This window comes from Schistosoma haematobium, chromosome 1 (assembly GCF_000699445.3).
Source record: "Schistosoma haematobium chromosome 1, whole genome shotgun sequence".
Lineage (NCBI taxonomy): Eukaryota > Metazoa > Platyhelminthes > Trematoda > Strigeidida > Schistosomatidae > Schistosoma > Schistosoma haematobium.
Window position 1 is genome coordinate 10,721,590 of NC_067196.1, and position 16,838 is coordinate 10,738,427.

General features: G+C 31.5%; 1 protein-coding gene across 1 annotated transcript in view; it reads left to right on the forward strand.

The window, feature by feature from the left end:
• The window catches only part of MS3_00010051 (uncharacterized protein), a gene marked incomplete at both ends in the record, with an annotated part of 121,487 nt that overhangs the window by 16,695 nt on the left and 87,954 nt on the right, over positions 1–16,838 (forward strand). The window contains 9 exons of the mRNA XM_051218385.1: positions 1,004–1,184; positions 2,675–2,974; positions 4,253–4,340; positions 7,024–7,340; positions 9,526–9,645; positions 10,702–10,845; positions 12,447–12,756; positions 13,012–13,341; positions 15,020–15,394. Of these exons, the coding sequence (XP_051073124.1) occupies positions 1,004–1,184; positions 2,675–2,974; positions 4,253–4,340; positions 7,024–7,340; positions 9,526–9,645; positions 10,702–10,845; positions 12,447–12,756; positions 13,012–13,341; positions 15,020–15,394 (2,165 nt within the window). The remainder of the gene's footprint in view (positions 1–1,003; positions 1,185–2,674; positions 2,975–4,252; positions 4,341–7,023; positions 7,341–9,525; positions 9,646–10,701; positions 10,846–12,446; positions 12,757–13,011; positions 13,342–15,019; positions 15,395–16,838) is intronic.

A 16,838-nucleotide genomic window follows, 5' to 3' on the forward strand; every position in this document is an offset into this window, starting at 1 on the left:
CCGATCATCAAACTAGTTTGAAAAAGTTAAAAGATAATTGATTACTATATCAGATTAGCACATATTAGCACACTGGTTAAAACTCTAGATATTTTGCAAGTTAGTTACTTACAACATTCAGTGACAAGTATTCTTCAAAGTTCTAAGATTTTAAACAAACAGAGTAGAATAATTCTGGTAGAAATACTATCTATTATGACTATTTGTTTATTTTAATGAGACTTAATATTCTCATTACTGTTATCACTGTAGAAATATATTCCATTTCCCATTTTTCTGTAAAATATTTATTACTACATCTTCGTCCTTATTTCTCACTATTATGAAAACAAATAGGAAACAATCCAAAGTCATTTATGTTACTGATAAAAGATAACTCAATTTTTAAGTGTATGGGAAACTTTAAGTCATTAACATCCGCTTACAACGTTTATAAAACTAAATAACATCTGATAATTTCATCTTGATCTTTTCAACTGATGGAATGAAAAGAGGTTTACTGCGCATCTCACTTTATACTACCACTACGACTTCATTAATTAATGAATTACTACTTTTTTTAATAATCCTATAAGTTAACATCCATTGTAATCGACTTATAAGAAAGTACCCCTAAAATGGTTAATTTAATGTAAATTTCACATATCATGATGACGGATTTACCGATGGAATCTGGAACTCTTACATTTAATTATTAACTTACTTAAAAAGACGTCATATTCAAAGAGTGGAAATATAGAATTATATTACAGTTTATAATCGCACTGTTTGTGAAATAATTCCTCTTAATCACAGCCATCTCTCCACATGACTATCAAAATAAGATTGTGTTTTATTTATTACATATTTAAGTGAAATCAACAAGGCGACATGGTATATAGCTTAATATACATATAATTATGTATGATGTATTCATTAGTAGTAACTCAATGTATATGATTGAATTAAAAATCACTCATGTAACTACATTTTTTTTTCATACTACTTAATTTGATTCATTCAGCTAAATTGGCTGAAGTAATTTTGAAGAATTCAATAATCAGTGAAAATAATCAACATGGTCTATTACTTTATAATCCATGGACATATATTCATTTAGAAAATAATACATTTGAACAAAATCAATATGAAGCTGGTGTAAAAATTCTCGGTGGATCAGCTGATATTCTTATAAATAATAATCAGTAAGTAGTTGTTGTTATAGTTGAAAATTTGTCTACTTCATTTAGCTAATGAGTTTCATCAAATAGAATGAAACATAAGTCTTAGCTTACATTACTAACTATCATCTATCTCTGTTTAAAATGTTTATGATCTAATGAGAATTTTAAGATAAACTTCATAGGATTCACATATGCCAAAAAGGAACTTTTCAATTACAATCATTGGAGTGATCCAAAAATAATCAGTATCAACGAATGTTTATAAAATGTTATTTTTGTGGTGTATGTGCTACTTATATTGATATAAGTAGTATATGACGCGAGTTAAAAACGTAATGTCCGGCAACGAAAGATGGGGGAAGATCAACAAAGGAAGAGCGGGAACACGATGTAATTTGTAAGAAAACGCATGAACAATCAAATGTGAGACAGTGGATTGATGTTTGCAACAGGAACAGTCCGGTTTGATATGATGGATTGATATTTTGCAAATTAACTATTGACTATATGGTCTTTCTATTTCACTGAGTAACTCTGTAATTTTGTTTCAAACATTCAATTGTTCCCCATCTGTGTTTTCTTCACTACATTTTGTGTTCTATCAAGTGGTATTTTAAATTAAAAAGTAATACAATATATCTCTAGAGTTAATTGTAGTCAGTTTACAAATAAAGTGGTCTTGTAGTAGGTTAGAAAACTAAATATTTTAATAAACGCGCGTGTTGTTCAAAACAAAATACGGAAAATTAGTTGGTTATGTACAAAAATAGAAAATAATTAGGTAGCTAAAGATCATGAATTTTGTACACTTTCAATGATAATCAAAATAATGGAAACAGAGATGTTTATCACTAAATGATTATCAGTTCAGTAAATCTGACTCAAAGTCTGAGAAAAACACAATTATAAAATATATCGGAAAGAAAATAACAAGGATTTATATTGGTCATTGTACTGAACATCGTTAACAGTATGAGAACTAATACGTATCTATGTTAGATCGAAAATTTTGCTGGTAAAAGGCTTTACGGGGAGATTTGTTTAGTTTAAAATGAATTTTCTCACAAAATGGTGTGAACCAGAGAACCATCAATAATCAGAGGTAACTGTATAGGTAAAGTTCACTAAGTCGGGAACTAGGTAGTAACTCTCTAGTGATATTAGTTTATTTTTGTTAGCGTTTTTGGTAAGGTTGTTTTCCACGGGATGGGGTTTTTGACCCCAAGAAAAACTTTCCTCCGTTACCCGGGATTGGAACCGGTAGTTACCCTAGAAGATCTACAGGTGGAGTTGATAGTAATTTACGATTTCACTATATCATTAACTGAAGGTGCACACCGACTACGCGATATAAATATGTACTAATCGCGGTAAAACCCAAAAGTATCGGGTATCGTTTATACACATTACTGTACAGTCAATTATCCAGTACCTATAGTTAATGATATCATTTTATCAACAAATCTTATGACATGTTATATTATGTTTTTTAAACACTTATTTCCTCATAGGTTTGTTAGAAATCAAAATTCCGGTTTAAACATAAGTGTAAATGGTGGATTTAAACAAATCAATAATTCATTATTTCATAGTAATTATGGACATGGTTTGGTTATTTGGAATCTTAATCAGTCGGATTTGTCATCATTACGTCAACCAAATCTTCCTCTAAAAACACATGTTCACCTATCTAATTTCACAGGTAAATTCAATGTATATTTATTACGTAATTATCTGTTTTATGATAATAACTTGGCAAAAAATAAATTGAATTTAGAACAAATTAAAGCACAATACATTGGTGGACAGAAGTATAGCACAGGGATGAACTTCGGCAATTTCCTAAAATGATTGCATTGTTTTAAAAGCCAACTTTTTAGCTAATCGGCAAAGCGTTTATATAAATTATAAGTACTTCTTGACAAATTATTGAACCTGTAAGGGTTCATAGGTCTTAGGAAGTTAATTGGTTTTTATCAGTAACCAATTTTCCTATCTTCATTTTATGGAAATATTTCTGTACTACACTATTAATTTAAAAGTGACTTTATTCATACCAAAGGAATCTTTCTCATAGCTATAAATAGTTTTACAAAAAATTTGTTATCCCCTACAAACTCTTTATTTATAAATATCCTGAAGTTTTAGGAGGACGAAATTATAAGAGAACTATCATTGACGTCATATTTATATGAACATATTTTGCGTTGAAATTCTGGTCTGAAGTGATCAACTGATATGTTGACCATAGTAATATTCATTATATTATGACAAAAAGAATGTTTCCTTATAGTTGTAAACGTTCTAAGCACCGTAATAAGGTTTTCCTATCTCTCATTTTATGCGATAAAAAGTTATTTATTTATTTTCGACTTTCATGCAAATCAAGAAGGTAGTTTTCTCTATTCTGGTCACTACGTCCTTTTACTATGATTTTACCTAGTAACGTTTCCAAAATATTATTTTCACTTGAAAAAAATACTTAAATTTCTATGACAAATCTGATTTCATCTATTTTCCATTACTTTTTTAACTACTAAACCACAGATATGATACTACACCAACTCGATTCACTTAGGTTAAAAACTCGACAGATAAGATCTAGTTAATTCTAAATAGAATTACATTGATAAACACTTGCACTCACCCTATTTATAACTGAATAATGTATTTAATATGATCTCATAAAGACCAGTTGCATACCATCGGGAGCATCACTTCGCTTCACACTCATTATTAACGAATATCAACTGATACGAAGCCTATTTCCAAGACATTCTCTCAAGCATTTTTAATCATCTGACATCTAGGTGTAGTTAATGTGGTGGGGAGTCACTTGGATTATTATTTACAATATAAATACTTCAATAGAATTCGATCAGCTTAAGTAACTAGGCAAACATAACATTGATTATTACTCAGAGATCAATAAGTACTTAATCATCAAACTCACAGTTAACTGAGGTATTTACATTGACTTATCTACTTATGAAAAGTAATATTGACTTTTTCACATATATATATGTACATTTTACTTAATTTACAGAGAATTATCACGATGCAATTCGTTTTTACAATTCCTGTCTTAGAATGGAAATTTTAGTAAATTTTACATATTTTTTCAAAAATCATCGCAATGCAATCAGAGTTTACTCATGCCTTTGTAAAGATCTTAACGTAAGTGTGTATTACATTATTTTGATTCATTAACACATGTTAGACATTTGAAGGGAATTTGTTTTTTCGTGTTACGTTTTGTGAATACATTGGATTTAGAACAACCAAAAACATTTAGACTAATAAAACTAACAAGTTGTAACTGTACTTCTTATGAAAACTAAAAGAATGTAATAACTTAAAACTCAAAGTTCGCTGTGTATATGATTACATTAAAAGTGAGATTAGTAATAGTTTCTCTTAGCGAACTAATATTAACAGAGCGACTAACAAATACACCTGATTTGACATCAGTTCCAACTTTTATTAATAATTAGTCAGTCATTCCTAAACAATGTAGAACCTGGTTTATATGTTCATTTGTTCAAGTTGCAACTTTATATCACCACAATGAGATAAAATTGTCAAAGCCCAAGCAATTAGTCTGCACCTACCTACACACCTCATTCCAATAATCTATGACTTCATAGATTGACACCTAGTTTTGACCTAACTACCGAGAGCTTCCTCCCACTTTACTCCCATTTTTTATAGGCCTCATTTCGTATTTATCAAACAAATACATAGTAACCAAAAATCAATATATACATCAAATCTATCGTATTATCAACTACTGTCAACTTTCAAGAAATACTTTATATTTACGACTAACATCCCGAATTTATGTAACATTACTAACCAAATCAAGGAACAAATGTTCTCATTTATATATTTATCTGCTGATCCCTTAGGAAATTGAAACATTTTAGGATTTTATATTCCAATTCCTTGTGAAATTAAGCCATCCCTTGGCCAATTACATGCATTTATCGTTTTGCTGATTTCTGATTGGCCCACTGCATCAGTTTTAGAAGGATAAATTTTAACCACACTGAATAACAAGATTGAAATTATGGATTTTGTAATTACAGATCATAAGTTATAACTCAAGAATATCCAAATCTTGTTCACTCTAAAAACGTTTTACCAATGAAGATATCTGAGTCAATCTAAGATGAATTTTGACATTGAATTTAATCTAAAACTAAATAAATTTTGTTGTATACAGCTTGAAGTTTTGAATGTTTTGGAAAAAATCACAATTACTGACAGTTGTATACCAAGTTAGTTAAGTGAGGTGTTAGAATGCAAGGTTATACGCGCTTATTTTACGTACAGTCCATGCATGAACCTCTGAATTGATAAAACATCGTCAGTGCACATGTTTATTCTTTCTCCCTTTCGTCCCACTAATTTAACCGTGTAGATTATTTTGAATGATGATTCTGGTGGGCAACCTAACCAGAATTTATGTAAATTCGGTTAACTAAACTGTTGACTGTTTTGCATTCGTCTTCCAAAAGCTAACCCCCATAGTGCTCTGAGATGACCTTCAGAAATATCTGCTTTACGCACCCAGTGTAACCTACACCACAAGAGCAAGTGTGCTTATAGATGTACATCTATGTGGCTCAAAGGGGAGGTTTATCCATAACATTACCACGAATGATAGGCTGGATAAAGAAGACAATATGAGGCTTCGAAGAATAAGTTTTTCCTATATATTTTGAAATTCGATTTTTTAAAGTTTTCGCAATAATATTTGTTCTAAACTCAATCTTCAGAAATAGAGACAATACAGACAATTTCTTAGGTTACTATTAATTAACAAGGTAGGACGTCTATATTTCATCAATGCTTTATCGAGTTACAATAGTACTTCATCAACAGTGTCATCACTCAATATTTATCTGGCCATATGCACTGTTGTAGATTCAACAACTCAACATTTGAAGCTTAAACTCTATGTTTAGTAATAGCATATATAATCTCTTATAAATATGAATACTTATCACCCACTTTTTTAAGACTAGAGAGATTATATTGAAGCATTTGTTTGAGACTAAATCTACAATTTCAATTTTGATAACATGTCCACGTTAATCTTAAAATATTCTGTAACAAATTTTAGATCATTTATCTAGAAAACATTTAAAAATGAATAACTGTCAAGTTAAATAGAACATTCATTATGTAAATGGTGAGACTATAATTAATGGGTGTCCCTTGAGCAACACTAAATTTACCTTAAGAATACCCACCTATTGACTAAAACTAAATGGGGGTTATAAACCGGTGTGATGAATTAGACTTACGATTTATAGTTGACGATTAAGGTTGGGAATTAGATCCAGGGTTTTCATCACAAATTGACATCAGCTAAAATAAATGCCAAAACACTATTTAGCTAAATAGAAGAATGAAGTTTGCACCAAAATCCTAGAACTATTATCTTATATCTGATTGGTTCGTCTATAAATTATAGTCTCACTATGTAAATTAATATAAATTATTTTCACAGATTGAAATCATGAGTCAGTTGAAGCTAGATCACCATGGAAAACCTGGAAGCACTGGACGGCCGTTTCGTCCTTGTATGGGGCTCCTCAGCAGTGCGCACCCACGATCCCTCACCCCGCGGGATTCGAACTCAGGACCTACTGGTTTCGCGCGCGAGCACTTAACCATTAGCCGGCGTCCCATATTAGGACGAAACGGCCGTTCAGTGCTTCATGGTTTTCCATGATGGTCTAGCTTCAACTGACTCATGATTTCAATCTGTGAAATTTCTAAAATCTCCATAAACCCCTTCTGATAATAAATTATTTTCTTTCTTTTTTTTAATATTATTTTATTGTTCTAGGTAATAACTAGTTTTACATTAGGATTTAGTTATTTTAATACAAATCAATTGAATGCAATTATAATATCACCAATGGTTAATATAATTGGAAAAATTATTAATTCAACATTTGAACAACATTTACATGGTGTAATATATATGGATAATTCAGATAATCTATTTAAATCTGAACAATTACGTGAATTTCCTATTGCCTATATAATAAGTTATAATGAATTTCAATATAATCATGGTTCTTATGTTGTACATTTAAGTTTAACTGAAACATCAAAGTTACAACGTATAGAATTAATATATAATAAATTTTTAAATAATCGGTAAGAATTGTTGATTTATTTAGTTGATTTGTAATATTTATCTTGTAATGTTATCTCTTAGACATGAACTCATTAGATAAGTGAACAAAGCGTTGAAGTTTGAAGTATAAGGTACTAGGTTTGCATCTTGACGTGAATATCAATTCTGGAATGTAGCAGGAATCCAGGTACATCTAACTGAAGACTCACTAATAGTGTGAAACACTCGTCCTGGTTTCTTCCACTAACTATATCCCATTTGTTCAATGTGGAAAAAGTACAGTTAATGCTATCTTCAAGTAATATTGTTTGTTAGATCCATATTTACGCTTAAATGCTGACGCATGAGTGTAAAGCAATTATACGAAAATGTTTTTTGACTAAAGCAATTAATATGTTTACATTATGAACCGAATAGAATATTAAAATGCATAAGACAGCCATTTTGTCTGAATATGAAACTTCTGAACAGTATGTATCCATGGGTTTACTAATGTTTGGATGATGATCTAGTCTCACGAAGAACATTTGCTTCACAGAAGAGGTTACAGAACTTTCAGTAACAATAGTCAACATCAACACTTAATAATAACTCCCAAAGTATTTTTCCCTAACAAATTATCAAAAATATAACTTGTGGTGTCATTAGACACGAGGAATTTAATTTTATGCAATTGGTGACAATAAATTAGAAAAATTCTTCAGTGACTTCTGTATTTTTACATCACATACTGGTCCTGGGTTCAGTCTTTGATGGGGTCAACTAAGTGAACTGTAAAGGATTATTATATTACGGTGAAACAATTGTGTAGTGCTTACTGGTTTTTAACTATTCTCAACTAGTTGACCTGTTATCTAACATTACCGAATTCAACGGTCATCACAAACAGACACATTAACAGACCACGAGCAGCTGTTAATTTACAAGTTGACCAAAATATACGTTTTTGAGCCATAATTCAAAAATAATGCTGAATTTTAAGACGATTCTGAAATCATATAAAGGATTTTGATGAATCATGATACGTTTCCATGCACTTTCTTAATCTCACTTAACTCACAAGTAAAGCCATCAGTCAGTTAATCATGAGCAACGTAGAACATGGCACGTATGTGCATTGCCTCGAATTACCACATTACATCAATAGTGGATTCATGGAATAAGGCAGTATAAGATAAGATTTAAACTCAGGATCTAAGTCTAAGTAAAACGTAGAAGTGTTTGAACTAACTTCAAGCTATCAGTGAAATAAAAACACCCAGACTAACAATTCATACGTACAAATGCATTTAAAATAGCTTTTGAATTATAAAAGACTCTTTCTAAGACATTGAAAACTAGTCATGCAAAGGTGTTATGGACCTATGACAAAACTGATAGGTATATAGCAAGCTTAAGGATTTCGACTGGAAAATGATAGAAATTTAAAAGTGTAAATAAATAACAAAATAATAAATGTCTCAAGTGGGAATTCAGGTGCTATAACATTTGAGATAAACTTTGTTTACTAAACAGCATTTATATCTATTTTAACATCTTACTTGTAGTATAAACGACAGGTTGAGACTTAATCCAGTATGTTGAATAATCTTAATATTGGGAGATTTGTGAAGATTGTAGAATTTTCACAGTTCAAACAACGAACTGATCTTAGCTCGACCACGATCGGGAACCTGGAATGACTGAATGGTCGTTCCTTCTTAGCATAGGACTCCTCAGCAGTGAATCCACGATTCCACACTCGGAAATCGAAACCGGGATTTTCAATCTCGTACATAAACCTTTAACTTCTAGGCCCCTGAGACGGCACCTAATCGTGTTAGTGCTTAACTTGAATCGGTTTGCGATATTGCCTAACTCTCATCTATTACCTGCGGTTGATAATTGTCTAACGCCTGATACGAATTGAACTTTAGGAGTCGCATCCTGAAGTTAGTCATCAACGAGTACATGATTATTATTAGCACCGTTGGCTTCCTGCTCAATGGTCAAAATGTTAACCGTTCACGTGCGAGATTATGGGCGTACGCTGCTGAAGTGTCTCATGCTGAGACGAAATGGACATCCAGTGCTTCCAGCTTCCCCATGTGGTCCAGCTAAGATCACTTCATGATTTAAAATCTAAAATATTTTTCCCTAAAAATAAGCGGATCATTTGAAATGTACAATTTATAAGTTTTTATTGTGAATCTTTAACATTTTCAGTGTTCAAATTAAATCACCATCATTATTGAAACCTCGTTCAACATGTCCTGCTGTTATTGTTATTGGTTCGTCAAATGTACATATATTTCGTAATCATTTATGGAATCCTTACTCTGATATGTAAGTTATTTTTTTTAAATATTCTTCTATACTAATAATTTCAATAAAGTTCTAATTTCTAAGAATTCGGTAGGCTTAAATTTTCACTATTAATAATATATTTTCAAGAAACTCTTATGATTCACACATTCATTGACTCGTGAATTTTGATTCTTTAACTAGTGCGAGATATATTTATCATTGGTTGGTTGAAGGTCGGTTACAACCAATATAGCTGAATGACAGCGCCCGTGATTGTAACACTGCAGATCATAGGATCTGATCCCACGGTTAAAATTAGTCCTATAAAGACTGTGAATACACCTTACTGACAAGTGATAACTCGTAAGAAATTTACATTCAGAGCTTCTTATTAAATGATTGAATTCACTTACTATTACACAAAGTATACCGCGATACTGATTCATAAACATAACTGTCATATTACAATTTGATCAGTAAAATTCAATCAATACTAACTAGTCTGTTTGTTAAAGTTAATTTCTTTCAAGTGATCAATTCATGTAACATATAAGTATGCTATTACATTATCATAACAACAGAACTATTTCATGGGCTTGGCTTAATAAACAAACAACAGAAACTAATAAGCAGTGAACATACGTTTCGCATTAGTTTGGGACGATCCAACATTGAGCACCCACGATCCCATAAAAGATTAAACCCAAGACCTTCAAGTTACGTTAAGAACTCTCAACCAATACACCACTGAGTTTATATCTAATAGTTTATATTTCTAATTTCCAACAGTTTAGAGAATTAGGCAAACATCAAATACGGTGGATAGGTGACTATCTCAGAATAGATTTAGTTGAATTCAGTTGATCACGGTCTATGAGCAGAACTCTGGGAATCTCCATTCCGGATAGGGTCGTTATTCAACACTATTGGAAAGTCTCATACTACAACAAAACAGACGTTCAGTGGTTACTATTTTTCAATGAATATTCGTTAAGTAAACTATGAAATTCATCAGTCTCCACAAATCCTCTAGATTAATAACAAAGTTTTTCCCCTGATGATACTCTCCTATCTTTGTTTTGCATCTTCATTTAGTGAACTTGCCAGTCATTTATCGTCACCAGATAAACAAATCAACGCTACTTTGAATTATTGGGGCAACCTGCAAGATTGGTCTACGAATGATTGGAGTACTGTGCATAAAATTGTATTTAATAAGATTTTCGACCAAAATCATCGGTAAGTTCCTACTGAACCACTAAAATGCTAACAATCTATATATTAAAATAGGTTTATTTAAGAGTAATTGATGTATAAAGTATGAATAGAGATCTATAGACAGTGGGGAAAAGGCATTTATACTAAAAATTGAGAAAACTGCTGATTGATAGCATTCAAAAATTATGTAGTTATACCATGAATTGCCTGACTACCACCTGCATTGATGAGTGATTTTAGCTGTAATTTAGCAGTAATTTAGAAGAAAGCCAGAGATGGCCAAACCAAAACGTAGTATCTGTCCATGAAACCATCAACTGTTAATCTGAGTCATGTCAATAGATGCAGAATACCTGGTTGTAGTCAGCGCAACCACCCTAATTACTGATTGAAGACGCTGAGTGACATGACTATGAATTGCTTAAAATCAAGAAAATGCATTCATTCTCAATCTTTTCCTAATTTTTAGATCTCAGTATAGAATCTTATATTAATGTTCAACAAGCAAGTATAATTATCTGGAAAACCGTTTGATTTAAACGTTATACTTTATTATTATTTATATTCTGCTCTAAAATGTATCAAACATGAATTTGAAGGGTTTTGTGGGGAACCGATCTAGATCATAGGCGATATTTGTCACGTACTGATCACATTTGGAGTACCATCAAGAACCAAGGACCGGGAATAGTATCCCATGAGACTTGAAGTTCTTAAGTTCGGTCCTTGATGCAGTCGTGGGTGTAAGTTGCTTTGAAGTCCCTTACCTGAATGAAAAGTCTATACATTTCTTCCTAGTTTATATAGCACCTCAAATCAGATCAATTTATGGTGAATACTAACCCCAGTGTATTCTACGTATTGTTATGGAGTCGTAAAGATCTTATCGAATATGAATATAATTTTCATTGACATCACTTAGAGAGCCACTGAAATTCAAGCAACAATGATAGAAATAACTATCGAAATCTCAACTTGGATGACTCCACTTCGAATACGAAGCTATTCGATGTGATCCCATATTAATTCCTTTGTGTACACTAACGCCGATGAATCCAAAAGTGAAATCCGAAAGCTGTCGACCAAAAATATACGGTTTTCATTGATTCTCAAATTGACGTTCTTTTATAATAAAAATTACTTTCAGTTAATGCCTTTGCTTCAGTAAACGACAGATTTTCCTGTCCTTAGATAACGATATTGTGTGGCGTATACTGCTTATGCTGACAGATATAAGTAATATGCAGTGGAATGCCTGATAGTAGAAGACTGAAATAAAGAGGAGAGGGAAACAGAGAGAAATTGGAATATTAAACGAATCGGAAGAATGAAGAATTATGTAGATGTCACCTGAAGGAAGATGTGCAAATAATGTATTTAATGTATGGTTTATTTTATGGAGGCATTCTGTAATTTTTCATTAGGTAATAAATTGTCTTAACCCACCTGAGTTCTCGTTCACCATAATAGTTCATAAGATGTCTTTTCACTTAAACTAGTAGCCACATTGAAGCTTCATCGATAGAATCCGACTGACATTAAGAAGTTGACATACTGTGCGACCAATCAATTGTAAAAATATTTGATTATTATGATTGTTGTCATTATTATGTTTTCTTTAGTTATACACTGGCCAAAATCAACTATCATCCATTACTCAAAGATCTAAATCTAAGAAGTAATTTCATCACTTCAAATGAACCTCCATATATATCAAATTTTATACAGACTACAACCTCAGTCAATGAACCAATTTATCTTGGCGGTCGAATTCCAATCGAACAAAGCAGACAAGTGATTTTGAAACCTATGCAAAATCTGAAAAGTTTTTATCGTGTAACTAAAGATATTTTTATTCCACCTACTGGGCGCCTTATCATTGAACCTGGAGTAAAACTCTCCTTTGACTCTGGTGTTGGTTTATTTTCTCAGGTACTGTGTAGCAAATGAGTATAATTTATTATTTTTATCTGTAAGAAATATAATCAAAATATCATTCTTTTATTGTAATCACAAAGCGATCAAAGCTAGCGACCATTAAAACCCTGAATGCACTGGAAGGTTTTTTGTCCAGGTGTGGGGCCCCTCACGATATATATATATATATATATATATATATTACCGTGTTCATTGTTTCAATAATCACCATTTTTGTTAACTATCTCTCTTATTTCATTGTTTAAATAGGGCGAATTAAAACTGGAAGGAACATTAACGTCTCCAATTATCTTTGATCATTACTCTCAATTAAGATTAAACAATGATGAAATACAAGAGCACTTCATAAATCATGCAAATTTAAATAAATCAATTCCAAATAATACTGTACGTTTATCTGGAGGTGAATGGTCTAAAAATAATAATAGTTACTATGGACGTTTAGAAGTATGGATATCGAGAATTAATCAAATATCCAGTTTAGAATATGGTCATTGGGCTACTGTTTGCGAAGATGGTTTTAATGAGCATGCATTAATGTTAGCATGTCTTAACATAGGATTAGTTGCAAATCCAAAAGTCAGTATTTTAATGCTAATATCAAGTGTACATGTTTTAATTAAACAAAAGTTATATTATTACTAATAATAATGTGTACATGAAATATGAATCTCATAAGTGTAATAATTAAATATTTGGTAGATAGATAGTTAGATATCTTTACAAACATTTTATACATATATGCTTGTTTATGTTTGATAAACTGTAAGTAAACATGATAAAAATTTTATTTCTTCACTAACGATACTCTTGTATCTGTTAAATTAAATATGCAGTACTGTATATGTGAATAAAACATCCAGATAGTTGAATTTAAAGGTTAAGAAACTCAAACGATGTCTAAAGTATATTCTTCAATCTTCTGAAGACCTCAAGGACCTTGAGAACAGACAAGTGATAGGTAGTATATTCAATAGAAACATTATTGTTGGAACCAAGATCCTTCAAAAAGATTGTCACATATAAAGAAAAAAATCGTGTAAACTCTGCATACGTGAGCCAAATCCTAAAAATTTTAATAGATTACATGAAGTACAGTCAACTACATCATGATAATCGTCGTTTATTAACTAAAACCAATCTCACTAACTATTGCCTTTATTTGTGTCTCACCAGTAACGTGGAAATCGATAATAATAATAATAAACAAGTAATTATTTGACTAGTTACTATGTTTGATGGTTTGAAATTACAAACCGATCTTAGATAGCCCACTATAGAATACCTGGAAGCACTAGATGACCGTTTCATTCTAGGTATGGAACTCATCTGTGCGCATCCACGATGTTTGAATGTGTGTCCAATTATTCACAATTAATGTTACAATCAACATCACACAATCTGATTACATCCTATCAATATATACATTGATCAGTTAAAGGGTCACTTCTATATACTAGAAGTCCATGTTTTTGTTATAATATACACTGAGTTATATTGTCTGGATTTATTCTGCCTGGTCATAATTAAACACTAAGTTTTTCCGACAATTCATTTTATTTTTATGTTAGTAGCTAATTATCGAAGTGTTGTGTCTCAGCTGCCGTTATTCAGTCCATAATAGAGCTGTTCGTATTAGAATAGCTCAGCTGATTCGTAAGTATCATAGGCCAACTGAAAATCACAAAAGACATAAACCCTGTGATCGAAACTTAACACAACTAACCAATAAACCATGAAGAACAAACACTAATAAAACTGATCAAATTTCAGTCAAAAATATCAAAAACGTATTACTGACCTAGCTACTGAGTCTAGAGAGTCACTCACTTGTTTAGCCGGTGTGAGACTTAATTCAACTTGATTACGCGATAATGGAATGATGTTTTAAGTGAACGGTACTGGATTCAAGTCCTTGAGCAGACATTAATTCTGAGACTCAAGTACATCCAGCTGACAAGTTCAGAATAGGATGAAACGCGTATCTGTGATTCAACTGCTAGTCAAATTTCATCTACTTTATACCAAGTTGTATCATAGTGAGTATATCAAGGCACTCCACACAGGATGCTCATATCCCAACCAAGGCTGATCAAATTCCAGTCAAAAATACCAACAACGGGATAATTCAAACCACCTTAAATTTAAAAGCAATAACCGTTTAATTAATTCATATAAATTAGTTTTATTACGTATTACATATTTTCTTGGTTTTCTACTGATAAGATATATATTTGTTATAATTCATTTTCTAAAGAGTTGGCTACCACCAGTCAGTATACGAGAAGCTACTATTGAAAAAGCAAATAGATTGATGAATAGATCACGATTTTCATTAGGTCATATAACTTATATTGATTGTCAAGGTTATGAAACAGATCTATCTGAATGTGAATACAACTATGAACCGATTGTATATCCATTACAAACATGTATGAATTCCATGGATCTAGTTATTCAATGTCATCGTCCAGGTTGGAGTGGAATACGTATTACTGCTTCAGATTCTGGATCACGTACAATTATTTCACATGTTCAAATACATCATGCTGGTCTATTAGATTATACACGTTTAGAATACATGCCAAGTTTACAGTTGGATTATTTCAGTGGAACTATAAACAAATTAAAAGTAATTTGTCTATGGATTGTTGTATCCTATTTTCTTTATAGTTTCGTAAATTATAATATCGTCTTTGATTATTTAGGAAATTCAATAGTACTCACAGTGAACATTGCATGCCACTCTTACGGAACATTATGATGAGATAAAAGATGATCTGAAAAGTCTTGAAAAGAATCCTATTTGTTTTAAGATTTGGTTTATTTAATGACCAGTAGACACGAACACTTAACTCGAATTAAAACCCATTAACCTAAAACAAAAAGCCAACAGTTTATCAATTCCGACCACTAAAAATAGAGGTTTGTGTACATCACATTTTAATTTATGCCAAAACATGAGTTAAAATGATCCTATTGCATGACTTGTTCTGTTGCTGGATAATTACTGTAAATATTTCATTTATTCTTTTATTGTTATTTATTCGGAAAGATTTTATTTTCCCAAATAACTCTTTGCAGTGATATGTTAAACATTATCTAGTTTACCTACTACTCAGTAGGACATGAAATATTCAGGAAGGGAACAATTGTTTTGATGCTCATTTGTACTGTTCAGAGATATATGCTTTTTATCAAAGATCAATTCATATTGAGAATGGATCTCGAAATGTGTAGAGTTCATTACCGAGATATTATTGTTTAAAAATATAGTTTACATATGGCCTTTTGAATTGTGCTAGTTAGTGGCATAACTTGAATACTGTATGATATCAGTCGTCTTCTGATGATTTATTGACATCTTCATGGATTCCCTGTTGTTCTAGTGATTCCAATCATTTTGTAAGTATTTATTAATCCCAATTGATTACACCGAACAGTATCTCTGTTTATTAAACTCGAATTTCCCAGTTTCCATTTCTTGAAAGGTAAGTAGTAAACATCACTAAATTGATATGTTGGCCCAATGAGAAATCAACTGAATGAAAAGTGCACGTGATTAGCTAAGAAATGGCTTACATACCTAGGGAATAAAACACACCATTGATGGCTCAGTTACCAAAGCAACAGATATATACATATATGAATGAGCGAACATATATTCTCGATTAGATTATCCAATGAAAGCTTCTTGCTTATTTTCAGTCTCTTATATTAAGTAGCAAGGTTGGGCTCGTGTATAGGAGGATTGCGCATAACATGACACTAATATTAACAAAATAAAATAAACATTCATCAACTCTTGCTTTTCATCTTATCTCAAATTAACATTAAAACACATGTACAAAAAGCTAATGCTAACGGATTGAAATTAGTCGTTTGTTTAACAAACGCTTTTCCCACTAATGCTGTGCCAATTAATAAAGTAATAATATTCGTAACATAATCTTAGTTAACTAATGAACAAATATTTCATCTTCTGAGGGTAATTACCATCTCAAACTGATATCAGCCGATGAACCACTAGATACTGAATGTCACAATATAGTTGTTTCGTTCTAGCTCAGGACTCT